The sequence below is a fragment of the Colobus angolensis genome, unplaced genomic scaffold (genome assembly GCF_000951035.1).
Source record: "Colobus angolensis palliatus isolate OR3802 unplaced genomic scaffold, Cang.pa_1.0 Scaffold106, whole genome shotgun sequence".
NCBI classification, from domain to species: domain Eukaryota; kingdom Metazoa; phylum Chordata; class Mammalia; order Primates; family Cercopithecidae; genus Colobus; species Colobus angolensis.
In genome coordinates, this window is record NW_012111586.1 from 188267 (window position 1) to 204580 (window position 16314).

Consider the following 16314-nt stretch of genomic DNA (forward strand, 5'->3'; position numbering starts at 1 on the left):
TACCCAAGACCAAAATCTACTCCCACCCCACCTTGGCTCAATGGTTTTCTCCCACTGTGGTGAGGGTGGTTTTGGAAAAGCTCCTCAAATGTCAGGAAACACTGTAATACAAAAAGAAAAAACAATTCATAAGTACTAAAACTTAACTAACATTTTGGTCTCCCTCTCAAGGAAGACTGATATCATCGGAAAAGTACTAATCTAAGAACTAAGAAACCCAGTGTATTTTGCTTGTTCAGCATTCATTCTAAGACTTTTTCTATAATTTCAGTTATTTGGGAGGTGGCGGGGTGAACATCAGGCATACTCTCTCTGTTAAGTGTTACTCAGCTGGTGAAATATAAACTAGAGCTGCTGACAGACATATTTGCCACTAATTGGACTGAAAATGAAGCTATCAGAGAAGTTAGCACAACTAAGGGATGAAAAGAGACATTCCTGGTGATATAATTTAAGAACCTGGCTCCAGTTCTTCCTTAAGTACTTTTGCCCTTAAGTTAGTTTGTATTGAGTTTCTGTGACTGACAAGTATGTCTGGCCAATATGCCTGGGTTCTAAACTCCACACTGAACCTGAGCAAGCTGTTCCTCATCTACTGGCTTTAGTTTCTTCTTTTATGAAATGGGCTTGAGATGAAGTTTTCAGAGTGTTTTTAAAGCAGTGGAATTTTGTGCTTTCTTAAACAAAATCTCATTTTGAAATCAAAAATAAAAATGACTTTATTCACATAAATGTATTTATAAGACCAAATTTACATCTATATCTGACCAAAATCAATGAGAAAAATGTATTTAAATCTCACTTTGTGGCCATGCGCGGTAGCTCACGCCTGTAATCCCAGCACTTTGGGAGGCCAAGGTGGTCAGATCACTTGAGGTCAGGAGTTCAACACCAGTTTGGCCAAGATGTGAAACCCCGTCTCTACTTAAAATGCAAAAGTTAGCCAGGCATGGTGATGTACGCCAGTAGTCCAGTTACACAGGAGGCTGAGGCAGGAGAACTGCTTAAACGCGGGAGACAGAGGCTGCAGTGAGCTGAGACTGCACCACGGCAAATCCAGCCTGGGCAACAGAGTGAGACTCCGTCCCAAAATTAACAAACAAACAAACAAATTTAAAAAAAAAACCTCACTTTGAGACTGAAAAGAAAAATTACTACTACAAATGTACTTTATAAAATCAAACGTATGATATTTACTTACTATGACCAAAATCAATAAGAATGGGGTGTTTTAATAGATACAAAACCTTAAAACTGAAAACTACTGGTAAAAGATGAAAGCTCTGATTAGCCTCTCAGGACTCAATTTATTTCTGTATTTCGTTTTAGTTGCACATTATTGAGAATCCTGATTCAAAAAACAGAGTTGCAATGAGTAACATGTTTTCCACATCTGTCTTACCCCATATATTAAAGATGAACAAAAGCTTAAACTTCTACATAAAATAAAAATACCTAACATGACATATTTTTAAGAGTCTCCAATTGGTTAAAATCAAGTACATGATAGAATTAAGCCTCCATATGTACTGATTTTTAATTTTTAAAAATTATTTCAAATTCATTTAAAAATCCAATCAGAACCAAAATGTTTACAGAACCTAATTAGTGACTTCATAGGACTCTAGTAAATAATCTCTGAAGTCTCTTAAAAATATTTTTCAGTCTGACCCACATATACTCATTGCCTATAGGAAATGTGATAAAGAATTTAATTTTAGAATCTAATTATCTTTTTGTAAAAAGCCTCCTTTAAAGGAAAAGGTGCAACAGTTCCTATTCAGAATCTCAAAGTTAAAAACATAGAGAAACAATTTTTTACAAGACTATTATAATAATCTGTTCAATCTTACTGAGAACCAACTTGACGGAGCACACAGATGATAAAAAGTGATATAAAATATTCACTACTTCAGAAAAACTGCTTTAAGATAGAAATGAATAACTCTTCATCTCTAATCTCAAGAAGTTAACAGTCTAAAAGAGGATACAGTATATTCATTCATTCAACAATGGTGTCTCCTCAGTGCCACCAGCCACTGTGCCAGCAACTGGGTCTAAACAGTGAACAAGATACACATGATCCCTACTTGCATAAATTTAGATTTTAAGGGCAGTAGATAACTAACAAAGAGCTTGAAAGAAAGAGACCATATGAGTAAGTTAACATTTTTTGGGGGGATGGGGAGGATTGCTGCATATTATGTGAAAGTTAATATAAACTGGAGGGATTGAGCCCAGCCATTGAGAGTCCAGTTAGGAGCTACTTACTACAATGATGACGGTCGCTACAAAAGAAAAGGAACTCAAAAGAGGGAGCAACAAACTCAGCTGAAGTATGGGGAAACGAAAAAGCCTCAGAGAAGTCATGTTGCAGCTCAATACTGAAAGGTAAGAAACAGTCTAGACAAGTAAAGCAAGGAAATTTGTACAGAAGACCATGTGAATGGCATGTTTGGAAAACTTTAAGTAGTTCTTCACAATGTGTCTTGAATGAGGTGAATTATAGCTGGAAAGGCAGATAGAGAAAAAAATAGTAAAGAACATTTTACAAGAAGAGAAAGTAAACACCTCTAGGACACTAAGGAATACGTTTAAGCAAGGTGCTTACATGACCAGGCTTACATTTCACAAAGATCCAAAATCAGTTAGCCTAAAAACAAATATAAGAAGTCTAACCACCTAAACAAGCATCGTGCTTGCCAATAAATACACTGTCTCAAAGTCCTAATCTAGTAACTTACCTTGACGACCAAATACAGTACAACCAAGTACTCTTAAGTTTCAGAAACCAAACAACTAGTACCAAGTTCAGGGCACACTATAGCTGACTAGCTATTAAAACAACAAAAAAAAGGCGGGAGTCACCATAGAAAAAACGCTAAAAACGTGAAAAATGCAATGGTGTCAGGAGATAAGAGGAGTCAAATAGAGAATACTCTTCTTGATTATACTCAGAAATGGGTTAATAACAGAGAAACTATTTTATTCCAATATGAGAATACTTCCACCTGTTGCCAATTACACACAGATGCACCTCTTTTATGTAATAATTATGGTTCCTGACAAGCAGCTCAAACACCAAATTTCATTTAATACACAACACTTCAACCAAAGATTAGAAACCGCAAAGTACAACAGCGCTGTGGTGTGCATCGCCTATACACTAGTTAGCTTCCCACAGCTTAAAACTCTCTAACAAGCTTTAGAGCAGGGTCGGGGGGGGACTTACTACTTTGCAGAGGTTCCTATTCAATGAACTGGAAAAGTTCTTAATTCAAACATGACAAGCGACATACTGAAGAATTCAACTGTTTTAAGAAAATGAATCCTACCTTTCCAGGGTCATCCTTGGATCGAGGCACTTTAAGGAAACATTTGTTCAATGACAGATTATGTCGTATGGAATTCTGGAATTAAAGAAGAAAAGCCATAAGGTCAATAAAATCCTAAAAACATAACCCAACTTTAAAAACAGAATTAGAAATCTAAACATCTCTATGCTTTGCAAAACAATTACAAATGGAATAAACTTTTTAATGAGCTTAAAATTTAAATCTTTCTGACTTTCAAATTATGAATGCTACAAGGGGAAGCTATTACTGGAAAATAATTTCTAGAAGATTTCATAAAATGTAATACATGTAGCATTTTAAGTGTTTAACACTTTTACGATACAGGAAGATGCCTGTAATGTAATGTTAAATATTAAATGTCAAATATAAAATTGGCATATTATGATACATATTATGACTTTAATTGTGGTACTTATTTTAAATTTATTTATTTATTCTTGGAAATAAGCCAGAATGCAAAATGTTACAAGGCATTCTACATGAAATTAAAGAGTATGACTATTTTTTTCTCTTTACTGCAAAGTCCAAATAGTCTGCAAGACACATGTATTAGCACTTTTTAATTAGTTTAAAAAATGTTTTAAAAAAAATTCCACTGCCCTATTACAAAAAAATACAGAACCCAATTAGGTTCTCACCGCAGTCTGTAAAAAAGAAAAACACATGGAAAGATACTGGCTATAGGGAGCTGGGAAGAACATCTAAATTCCTCATTGTAGCAGGGAAGAACACCCAAGGTGGGTAGCAGGAAAATGCCCTTGGAAACCTGCAGAGTCTGTGAAACAGAAATTTATTCACGAATAAGTAAGACTGTACCACAATTCTTACAGAATATACCCCAAAGTCCATTTCTTCTCAATTAAATGCTCCAAAATCCATTCTCAAATTATCTTGTTTGTTCCCAAATGGCTACTATTTGGGAGAAAAGAGGTCCAACTGCATTTAGCCATTACTTAGAATGGTACCTTTTGGGGTCATATTTTGGCATAGTATCTGTTTTATTTTTTAATATAAAATTCAGTAGTCTAACAAGAATGCCCATAATAAAACTTCTCTCCCTCAGGCACAATATTGGAATTTTAAACATTTTTAAAAGATGACTACAGAATATAAATTCAAGACCATCTTATTACCAAAGCAGAAATTTAAAACTTACGCTTGGGATGTAAACAGCTACAAAGAATGATGCTCTCTTACAAAGAGAAAACCCTAGGTAAGCTTTTTTTTAAAACAAAACAAAACAAAAAATCTACTTTTAAGCTACATCAGAGAGCTCAGATTGCAAGGCAACCAGACCACATTCCTAAGAGGAGCAAGGCTATTCAACGAGAAACTGGACACACAACTAAATCACCTTTGGCAGAGCACAGGAAAAAGAGATGGCCACCATCTAAGCAGTTAAAAAGAAATTACCTAAAATTTTAAAGGCCAAGCATGGGGTTGTCACTTTAGAGCAACAAGGATCCCAGAAACAAGAGAAGTTCTCACACACTCTTCTCCATAGACCTTTATCATATGTTCCTAAGAAAGAATAGGGGTAGGAAAGGAGACCCAAGAAAGTCTCCCCTAGTGGCATAAACAGGAAGAAAAAGTGATTGACAGTGATAGGGAGTGAGGAGACAAAGCCCACCAACCTTCCACAGATTTTACAAAGCAAAAAGCAAGTCTGCAGTAAAGGCAGCAAAACCTCTCACCCACAGGACTCTGGCAAAGATTCACTGCTTCTAGGGGAAGAATGGAAACAAAACCCTGGTGCCTCTAGGGAGGGACAGGAAACCCTTACCCAGTAGTACATAGGCAAAGATGATCTGCTGCTGGAGGAAAAGCAGAAGCAAATCCCTTGAACTCTGGGAGAGGTACAGGAAACTATTTTGGGCCCAGGACCCTATACAGATACCATGTAGAGGTCTGCTACACCTGGAGAAGAGGTGGGAAACTCCCACCCAAAAGTAACTACAGATACACAAGACTAGTTTGGCTGAGGGAAAGAAACACTGAAAAAGCCCACCATAAGTTTGAGGGTCTGCATAAGACTAAGGCTGGACCAACACAATAGAGAAAACCCCTCACCTCTACCAAAAGTATAGCACTGAATAACAAGCAAACGCAGTCTACTGACAGAGAAGGGGCAATGTTTGGACGAACGGAGGCAGGATGGCGCACTTCCGGGTTCTTTATCACCAGCTTTTCCTGCGCGCGCGAAAATGCAGCCAGCGCCCAGGGAGGGTGCAGATCAACTGGGCATGCGCCAGGTGACGTCAATCCGGAGAGACCAAGATTTACCTTGTCGCACCTGCGGAACGCCCCCCCCGACACGCCAGTGTCCCGCCTATTGCCCTCCCACTCCTAGAAAAGCCGCTCTCGGCCAGCGCGCCACGCGGCCTTCCTCAGTCCCTCACTCCTGTCCGGACTGCAGGAACTCCGTCCGAGAGCTTCACCGGGGGACTCTCTTGGCCTCCTTTGCCGGAGGCCGACAGACCTCACCCCCACACCTTCTTCCCTGAAGCTAGGTGACCAAAAATAAATTTGCAGTTTTGCTCCTACCCTTGCCTACCCACCTTCTTCCCCTGAAGCTAGGTGACCAAAAATAAATTTGCAGTTTTGCTCCTACCCTTGCCTACTCGCTGGTTCTTTTGTGCCCACTCTGGTGGTCTTAGAAAAACAAATCAGGCAAGAAATCCCCATGATGTGTAAAAAGGTGGGCAGAGACAATTAAAATCTAAAGAGATTAAAAAACAAAAAAATCCTACAGCACCCTCTCCAAGCACAAGTTAACAGAAGCCCACTGCTGGAGGACTGTAAAGTTTGTGGTATACTGAAGATAAAGTTATCAATTTTAAAAATCCAAATTACTGACAGACTGACTCAATCCCCACAAGAACGGCCTGAGAAAAAAGATGCTTGTCCATTTACGAGTACAAGTACCATTTACCTCAATGTCTACCATTCTTCTACACATATATCTGGTCTCAATCAACAATTGTAAGACATAGAAAAGAAAGGAAAACTTACTGCCAAGAGATAAAATAATCAACAAAACCCAAGACAAGACTCAGGTGTTAGAACTATCAGGAAAGAAAACATTAAAATAACTATGATTAATATGTTAAAGGGTCTAGCAGAAAAGAAGTGGACAACCTGCTTGCATAAAGAGATGGAGAATTTCAACAGAAATGTGAAAACTAAAAAAAGAGACAAATATAAACAATAGAAATAAAAAACATTAAACATGATTAAAGATTTTAAAAATTCCTCAGATGGGATCATTAAACTAGACACAACTAGGAAAAGAACCAGACACAACTCTACCTGAGGGTAAAGTAACAGAAATTTCCAAATGGAGACTGGCGCATTCACACAGGGCAAAACAAAAACAAAACAGATCATCCAAGAACTGTGTGATGATAAGAGTATTCAAGTCCCAGAAGGAGAAAAAAAAGGAATGGGGCAGAGGGAAAATCTGAAGTAACAGTCAAGAATTTTCAAAAAATAAATGCAAGACATCAACCAGAATATGTAAGAATTTCAGAGAACACCAAGCAGAATAAAGTAAAAATCCACATCCCCAAATTCATTACAGTGAAAGGGCTAAAAACCAAAATAAAGAACATCTTGAAGGCAGTCAGAGAAAGTAGATTACATACAAAGGAATAAAGATAAGAATTACTGTGGACTTCTCAAAAACCATGCAAGCCAGAAGGCAATGGAGTGACATCTTAAAATACTGAAAGGAAAAAAAAAAAAAAAACACCTGTGCAGTGAAAATATCTCTCAAAAATAAACGCAAAATAAAGACTTCCAAACAAAAGCTGAAAAAATTCATTTCAGCTCACTTACATTGTTACAAGAAAGTTCTTTTGGCAGAAGTATCAAATCAAACAAAAATGCAGATCACGAAAATAAATGGAGTGTCAGAAAATGGTAAAAAATGAAGGTAGATTTAATGCTTTTAAAAAGACTGTATGAAGATATTCAGACTGTATAAAATAAAAAATAAATTTTATAAAGCAAATATAATTTATTATGGAGTTTGGAACTATGTAAAAGTAAAATGTACGACAACAATAGCAAAAAGGATGGGTCAAAGAAACTGGAAAGATGTGGTTTAAACAATTCTGACATTATACATGAAATGGTTTTGAGGGCTGACTTTGAATAGATCGCAGCGAGGGAGCTGCTCTGCTACGTACGAAACCCCGACCCAGAAGCAGGTCGTCTATGAATGGTTTAGCGCCAGCTTCCCCACGAATGTGCATTGCGTGACAGGCGAGGGGGCGGCCGCCTTTCCCGCCGCACCCTGTTTCCCAGGACGAAGGGCACTCAGCACTGGGCATGGTGGTAGACATCTGTAATCCTAGCTACAGGGGGGCTACGGGGGAGGCTGAGGCAGAAGAATCACTTGAACCTAGGAGGTGAAGGTTGCAGCAAGCCGAGATCGCACCACTGCACTCCAGCCTTGGAGACACAGTGAGACTCAGTCTCAAAAAAAGAAAGAAGAAAATTGCTAGTCATGCCCCAGTCTTTCCTTCATTGACAGTCTTCAATAAAACAGATCATCTAAGTTCTAAAAATATACATTTTTCTCCCTGTAGTACTAAAACTATTTCCATTTTGCATGAAAAATTTTAAATATAGTTTATAATATTTCCATTTTTCCTAAATTATCTCCTAGTCTCCCCCAAAACTTGATAACCTACTATTTGAAGGCACAGTGCAGTAACTTAAAGATATTACAATCGACTGAATATTTGCATCCCCTCAAAATTCTTATGTTGAAACCTAATTCCCAACGTGATGATATTTGGAGGTGGAGCCTTTAAGGTGATTAGGTTATGAAAGGTGTCCTCACGAATGAGATTAGTGTTTATAAAAGAGGCCTCAGAGAGTTTATTTCTCTGTTCTACCATGTAAGGTTATAATGAGGATCATCTACGAACCAGGAAACAGGCCATCACCAGAACCTGTCGGCATCTTGATTTTGGAATTCCCAGCCTCCAGAATTATGATAAATAAATGTTTGCTGTTTGTAAGCCCCGACCCTATGTTTTTGGTTTTCTTTTTGTTGTTATAGCAGCCTGAATGAACTAAGATGTATATAGTAAACCCTAGAGTAATCACTAAAAAAAATTTAGAAAGGGGATAACTAGTAACAGAACTGTAGAGATAAAATGGAATCATAAAAAATACACAATTCAAATCTAAAATAAGATGGGAAAAAAGAGAGGCATCAGACAAACTGTAGTTCACCTACCCAGCTTAAAAGTTCAAGATGAGGGGAAAATACAAATCAGGATGGTCAGAACAAAGAAGTATCATTAGTAAACGGCTCAGTGTGAACTCATCACTTCAAAGGAAGTACACACCTCTACACAGTCTTCCTCCTCTACAAAAAGCTTAAATGTTGGAAATCTTCAGGGTTCTGCCCTATGTCTTTTTCATTTCTACATCTGCCTAGCTAATCTCATCTACACCCAATGACCACTTGTGACAAATCACTTAAATCTGTCTCGATCCAGGACAGACTTTTCTCGAGTTCCTAATGTATATTTCCAACTATCAATGGCACATCTCCAGAAACTCCTCAAACTCAACATATTTAAAACTAAACTCTATCTTTATGCCCAATGTGATCTTCTTCCAGTTTTCCCTTCTCAGTTCAAAGACATTATTATTCACATAACTGCTCCATCAGAAACCTGTAAAGCATCCTTAACTCCTGTCTCTTTCTTACCACCTAAAACAAATCTATCACTAAACCTTACTAAGCCTGCCCTAGATCTGCCTATCTTACCCCATCTTTTCTGTGACTACTCAGTCTAGGGAACCAGTCTCAGCAAAACTAGTACAACAGCTTCCTAACTGGTGTCCCCCTTCCTCTCAGCCCTGCTTCCAACATTCTCCACCCTGCAGAGAGTTATGTCTTCACAATGCAAATTTGGTGTTACCCCTTCACTTAAAAGCTTTCAGCGCACTTAGGACAAAATCCAATATTCTTAAGCCTCAAAAGACTCTTCATGATCTGACCCTATCTTGCTTTCTACATTCATCCCCTCCAATGTTCTCTCTCAGGTTCTAGGCTTTCCACAGGTTGCTACATCTGCAAAGATTACTGCCCCCAGCCTTACTCCATCTTCTTCACCTAAATCCATCTATCAATTTTCAATTCATTCTTGTATTAAACTTCAGTTCTTTAAGGAAACCCTTTCTGGTGTTCACAGATTAGTTAGGTTCCACTGTAATAAACTTCGTCATCCTGAATTTCTCATCACATCTGCAATTGTTCATTTAATGGTCTTCCCCCTCCATGCTGTATTCTCTACCAAAATATAAACAGGCTCCATGAGGGCAGGAACCTTGTCTTTCAATCCAAAAGCTAGGATACAATGTTTTTAAAAGGGTAATCACATATCTGTTGGGAAAAAAATACCAAAAACCTATTTAGAATGTAAAAACACAGAGATACAAAAGCCAAGACTTGTACATACACATAAAACCCACAAAGAAAAGAGGTTACTTCAGACCTTACAGCTTGGGTAGTCCCCATCTCCCATAACCCCAAGAAAAGAAGTTGGTGAAGTGGAAAAGCAGAAATAATTAGGTGATTTTTTTTCAATCACCTAATCAATCAATATGATGAAGCCATGCTGATTGGCCTTAAAAACCCCATCCCCAAAAGCAGTTTCTCAAAACTACAGTTTATCTGCACTAGAATCACTTGAAATGTTATTTTAATGCAGATTCCTAGGATCTATCCAAGGCACCTAACTTAAAATCTCTGTAGTAGTGACCTGGCAATTCTAATTTTAAAAGCATTCTATGTAATTTTTATTTTAAAGTTGAGTTTAAACTGCCACCTCCAATCCAACCAACTGCTACATTCTTATCCATTCTTTCTTCTGTGAGTCCTGGTTTCTGTCCCCACTGGTCCCCCTGAAAATCAATATAAGTACTCATTTGTTCTACCCTACCTAAAATGGTTTCAGAATTGCTCTCAACTTTCTAACTTCTTCCCTCCCAACTTCTTTCCTAGGGGTTTTTGGAGATAGAGACTGCCTCTACTGAAGTTCCACCACCGAACACAAATCTACTAAGTTGATGATTTCTTTGTAACTATTTTTGGCCTTGGAATGTATGCCATGAAGGTATATAAAGTATATACCAAAAGTTTCTTCAATTTGTTTTTTTCTGTGTGATTACATTATTAATTCAAAACAATGTTAGACTTGCTTCTGCTTGTATTGTTTGAGGGTTTCCTTTTTTTATCCCTTTTGTTTTTTTTTTAAATATGTAAAACATGTACATGGGTTCAAAAGTTAAAACTATATAAAAAGGTATACTCAAAATCTTATTTCCTTCTATATCCTTTCCACCTTGGTTCCCATCTATCCCCTAGAGGTAGTTATATTAATTAAATTTCTAGTTTAAATTCCTAAATTTCTTTTCCCAACAATAAGCAAACACATAATGAATATTATTATTCCTTTTTAACCCACACAAAAAGTAACACAATACACCCACACACCACTTTTGTATTTTTCTTTTCTTAAATTATCCTAACCTTCAACAACTTAATAAGTTACCTTTCCTCAAAGTGAATACCATGAAATTTTATTTTTTATTTTTTTGGAGACAGGGTCTTGCTCTGTCACCAGGCTGGAGTGTAGTGTGGCATGATCATAACTCACTGCAACCTCAACCTCCTGGGCTCTAGCAATCCTTCCACCTCAGCCTCTCAAGTAGCTGGGACCACGAGGATACACTACCATGCCTGGCTAATTTCTTTTTTATTTTTTATTTTGTGGAGACAGGGTCTCACTATGCTGCCTATGCTGGTTTCAAGGGATTCTCCTGCCTTGGCCTCCCAAAGTGCTGGGATTACAGGCCTGAGCCCACTGCACATAGCCTGAAAATTTAATTCCTTTTCCTCTAGTTCTGAATACAAAATCATTCAATTATGGAAACTCCAAAGAGGTTTTTTTTTTTTTTTTTTTTTTTTTAGGCGGAGTCTCGCTCTGTCGCCCAGGCTGGAGTGCAGTGGCCAGATCTCAGCTCACTGCAAGCTCCGCCTCCCAGGTTTACGCCATTCTCCTGCCTCAGCCTCCCGAGCAGCTGGGACTACAGGCGCCTGCCACTTCGCCCGGCTAGTTTTTTGTATTTTTTTTAGTAGAGACGGGGTTTCACCATGTTAGCCAGGATGGTCTCGATCTCCTGACCTCGTGATCCGCCCGTCTCGGCCTCCCAAAGTGCTGGGATTACAGGCTTGAGCCATCGCGCCCGGCCAAAAGAGGTATTTTTAATATGTAATCTCCCTTCAAGGCCCTGACACAAAATGAAAGGGAGTTTACTAAAACTGTATTTGAGTCTTTTTAAGCAACAGTGGCAACATATTGTCCTCTGGGTTGCATAAGTTGACTCTGCATTTCTGGAAAGGTGGTGACAGTCACTTTGAGATCTTTCTCCAAATCTCTCTTCAACCAATACAAGCTAACTTCACAAGTTCTAAGTGACTTCCCATTTTCCTATGATCCATCTCCTCCGTACCTGAAGAAGAGTAAGCAGCAGATTGCTGAAGTGTTCTAAACAAATCTAAGGAGAGTGAATGGGAAGTAAAATAGAAAAAGGCCTGTGGCAAAGGAGAAGATAAACGAGGTTCCATCTGTCTCCACTCAAAGTGTTCAAAATATTTCTACGTGTATAAAAATAAAATTAAAAGTGATCATGCCATATGCTAGGCACCAAATACTTAAAAACTGAGTAAAGGAAACTTTAATAACCATCTCTGGAAATATTAAAAGTCTGCCTAAAGCAGTAGATAGGACCAGATCATCCCTCTCGGGATCTTCTAGTTCTAAGAGCAACATCATCCTTCTCTACCCATTAGTTCTCTACCTATTTAGTTCTAACAACGATATGCCCCTTCTCTACTTCTATTTCTTCCAATTGAAACTGCATCATTACATCCAAAACAGGTTAAGACCCATGATTTGGGCTGGCTATCGGCAAGGAATATCAGTAGAATGGATTTGGCATTCTCAGGGAGACATAATCAAAACTGAAGCCAGACAAGTTAATGAGGAAAAACAACATTCGAACTTTATATGCTATCCCTTCAATTTGGACCAAGCTCTTCAGTTTGGCATTCATATATTCATAGGATCTCCATATTCTGACCCTATCACACTCTCTACTGCAAACCACTATAACCAAGTGCTTCTTAACACTTGAACTTTGAAAAACACCTCCACAAATCTTAACTCTTCTCCAAAACACAACTCAAGTCCCACTTCCCTCAATGGCTATCTAATGACTCCCCACTTCCTTGTACTCTAGTGACACTTACTCTCTGTACCACTCAATTTAGATTATCATACTCCCCCATAAACTCATTAACCATACCCTTCATTTAACACTTTTTACTATGTCACATATACAATGGATATTTTTATAGTTTACACACAATAGGAGTGCCCAATTAGTCAACTATTTATAGTACAGCCCTCTGGATTCCTCTATTACAGAGCTTTTTACATAGCATAATAATAACTTGTTTATATGTATTCTTCTCATTTAATAAAGATTGTAAACTCCCTTAGGCCCTGTGCTATACTTCTTAGTACTGCCAAAGCCTAGCATACTGCTTCACAAGAGCAGATAAAAAATAAATCCTTTTCACATCAACAAATGAAAGACTAAATCAGCTAAGGGCCAGGTGTGGTGGCCCACACCTGTAATACCAGCACTTTGGGAGGCCAAGGCAGAAGGATCACTTTAAGTCAGGAGTTCGGAACCAGCCTGGCCAACATGGTGAAACCCCATCTCTACTAAAAATACAAAAAAATAGCTGGGCATAGTGGCATGTGCCTGTAGTCCCTGCAACTCGGGAGGCTGAGGCATGAGAATCACTTGAACTCAGGAGGTAGAGCTTGCAGTGAGCCGAGATCACGCCACTGCACTCCAGCCTGGGCAACAGAGTGAGACTCCATCTCAAAAAAAAAAAAAAAAAAAAAAGTAGCAGAAAAGAGGAGGATATCATCTAGACCAGAGATTCCAAATTAGTACTCCACAGGCTGAACCCAGACACAAGACTTATGTCTGGCCTGCAGAGATTCATGAAAATCAGAATCAGTTGACAACAATTAAAAATTTGCAAATTACACACAAAATCCAGATTTCCCTTTTCTCGGGGAGCAGGGTAGACTGGAAGATATGCCATGTGCCCTAAAAAGCAGTAATTGACTAGAACATAGTTGCTCCTTTTACATTAAACACACTCTTTAGTGTGGCACCTTTTTGCTTTCCCCATTTACATCACTTATCTGGCACCCGCAGGCACTTCGGTTTACAATCAGTGATACCTATGAATCCTTAGTGGGCTTTCTAAGCCACATATTCAAATTTTGGCCATTTCTTTTTTTTTTTTTTTTGAGACGGAGTCTTGCTCTGTCACCCGGGCTGGAGTGCAGTGGCCAGATCTCAGCTCACTGCAAGCTCCGCCTCCCGGGTTTACGCCATTCTCCTGCCTCAGCCTCCCGAGTAGCTGGGACTACAGGCGCCCGCCACCTCACCCGGCTAGTTTTTTGTATTTTTTAGTAGAGACGGGGTTTCACCGTGTTGGCCAGGATGGTCTCGATCTCCTGACCTCGTGATCCGCCCGTCTCGGCCTCCCAAAGTGCTGGGATTACAGGCTTGAGCCACCGCGCCCGGCCCAAATTTTGGCCATTTCTACTCCCTAGCCACCATGTGTTTCCATTGCCACACAGGTTTATCAAAATTTTCTAGCCTTTTCTCATGCTAAATCTTGACCAAAAAAAGTCTACAGTACCCAGGGGTAAAGCCAGAAAGCACAGCTTAAATAGACACACTACTACTTGCTTAGAATGACGCATTGATTCATGTTTCATCCAAGTTTTATTAGGTATATCCTCCACTGAAACATTCTGTTAGGGTAGACTCCTATTCAAAATATACTGTTAACAATCACTTCTCATACTGAGTCAGCCAGTTAAGGGGAGTTTATCCTGGAAAATTAAATTTAGTAAGTATTTATATAGTTTTTGCAAAATTATGCATCTTGTGTAATGGTTAAGAACATGAGCATTGAAAAAAATCTCTACATCTACCAAGTCTGGTACCAAATCTTAACTCTATCATTCTCTAGCTGAGAAACTCTAGAAAGTTACTTTTCTAATCCTTAGTTTTTTACTAAAATTTGGACAATAATAATACCTATTTCATAAGGCTATTGTGTGGCCTAAAGAGACAATGATGGCACTTAGTATAGTGCCTGGCAGACAGAAAATAATAAAAGCAGCTATCATTTTGAGTATCTAAGTACAGAAACAAAAACTAATGAAACAAGATTTCTGAACAAAAAAACTAAGTTTATAATACCGTTATTAATAAAGCATAAGATTGATTCTACAGGGAGATGAGAAATAATACATGAGCTGAAGTAATAGGGCAATATCAACTAAAAAAGGGAGGGGGGCGTGAAAGAGACAAGGTCCAAGGAGAAATAAGAGAAAAACAAAAGCAAGAAGGAAATAAATATGCTTACTTACAGGGACAGCTAGTAGGCTGGAATGGCAAGAAGTATATGAAAGGAAGGTACAAAAAATAAAGCTAAAAAGGTGGACTGGGACCAAGATTCATGCTTTCATTCAAACTGCACTTACTGAGGCTTACTAAATGGAAGTACTATGTGCTAAGGTATGGAAGAGAAAGAGATACAAAAACTTCAGTGAGGCACAATCCCTTCCCTTACAAGGGAATCATGCACAGCACATCCTTGGTGCACAGCAAATCAGCAAATGTCTCTAATATATCCAGTCAAATGAAAAAGGCAAAAGTGTTGAAGTAGGAAGGCCTAAGAGAAACTAAAGAGTAACTACCATCTGATGATCGACCTAAAGCTCTATAACTCCCTTCCTCTACATGTATACACACACCCCACATAACACACGACTTGTTAATTCCTATGTAAGAATATGAATATAACATGTGCAGAGACGAAAGAAAGCGGTGGCCCTCATGTATAATCCCGGCACTTTGGGAAGCAGATGCAGGTGGATCACCTGAGGCCAAGACCAGTCCAGGCAACATAACAAGACCCTAAAAATTAGCCAGGTGGGCATAGCAGCACGCACCTGTAGTAGTAAGTCCTAGCTACTCAGGAGGGTAAGTCAGGAGGACCACTTGAGCCCAGGAGTTTGAGGCTGCAGTGAGCTAGGATCATATCACTGAACTCCATCCAGCTAGGCTGACAGAGAGAGCAAGACTTTGTCTTAAAAAAAAAAAACTTAAAAATGTAAAAAAAGAAAGTTGAATTATTTGCTGCATAACATAAATTAGCTAGTACCTCAAAAGTCTCCTTAAAGTAGTGGTTGATTCCAAGGTTGGGCAAGAAGACTCAATATATCCCTGGAACAACTCAAGGTGCCAAAAAGAAAGTGCTAAGCAAACAGAAGTATGGGGCCAACCTATAAGAGCTCCTAATGGCCAAAGTTGCAACAATTTGAATGACAACAATAGCACAAAGAATAAATATCTATGAGTGCATACTATTATAAATAAATGACTGAATAAATGAATAAAAGGGACTAAAAGAACAACTCATCTTTTCAGAAGAGTATCAATCAATAAATGTCGAAGGAATTAAGGAAAACAGACAATCACCGTTAGAAAACAGTAATAATTGGCCAGGCACGGTGGTTCACGCCTGTAATCCCAGCACTTTAGGAGGCCAATGTCAGAAGTTCGAAATCAGCCTGGCCAATGTGGTGAAACTCTGTCTCTACTAAAAATATAAAAATTAGCCAGGCGCAGTGGTGGGCGCCTGTAATCCCAGCTATTCGAGAGGCTGAGGCAGGAGAATTACTTGAAACCAGGATACAGAGGTTACAGTGGGCTGACACAGTGCCTCTGCACTCCAGCCTGGACAACAGAGCAAGAGTCTTTA

The 16314-nt window shown here is 38.8% G+C and overlaps 1 protein-coding gene across 2 annotated transcripts in view; it reads right to left on the reverse strand.

Moving 5' to 3' along the window:
* FOXJ3 (forkhead box J3) overlaps positions 1–16314 on the reverse strand; it is a 163308-nt gene that overhangs the window by 87567 nt on the left and 59427 nt on the right. For both annotated transcript variants that reach the window (XM_011944912.1, XM_011944921.1), the window contains exon 4: positions 3336–3410. In XM_011944912.1, the coding sequence (XP_011800302.1) occupies positions 3336–3410 (75 nt within the window). The remainder of the gene's footprint in view (positions 1–3335; positions 3411–16314) is intronic.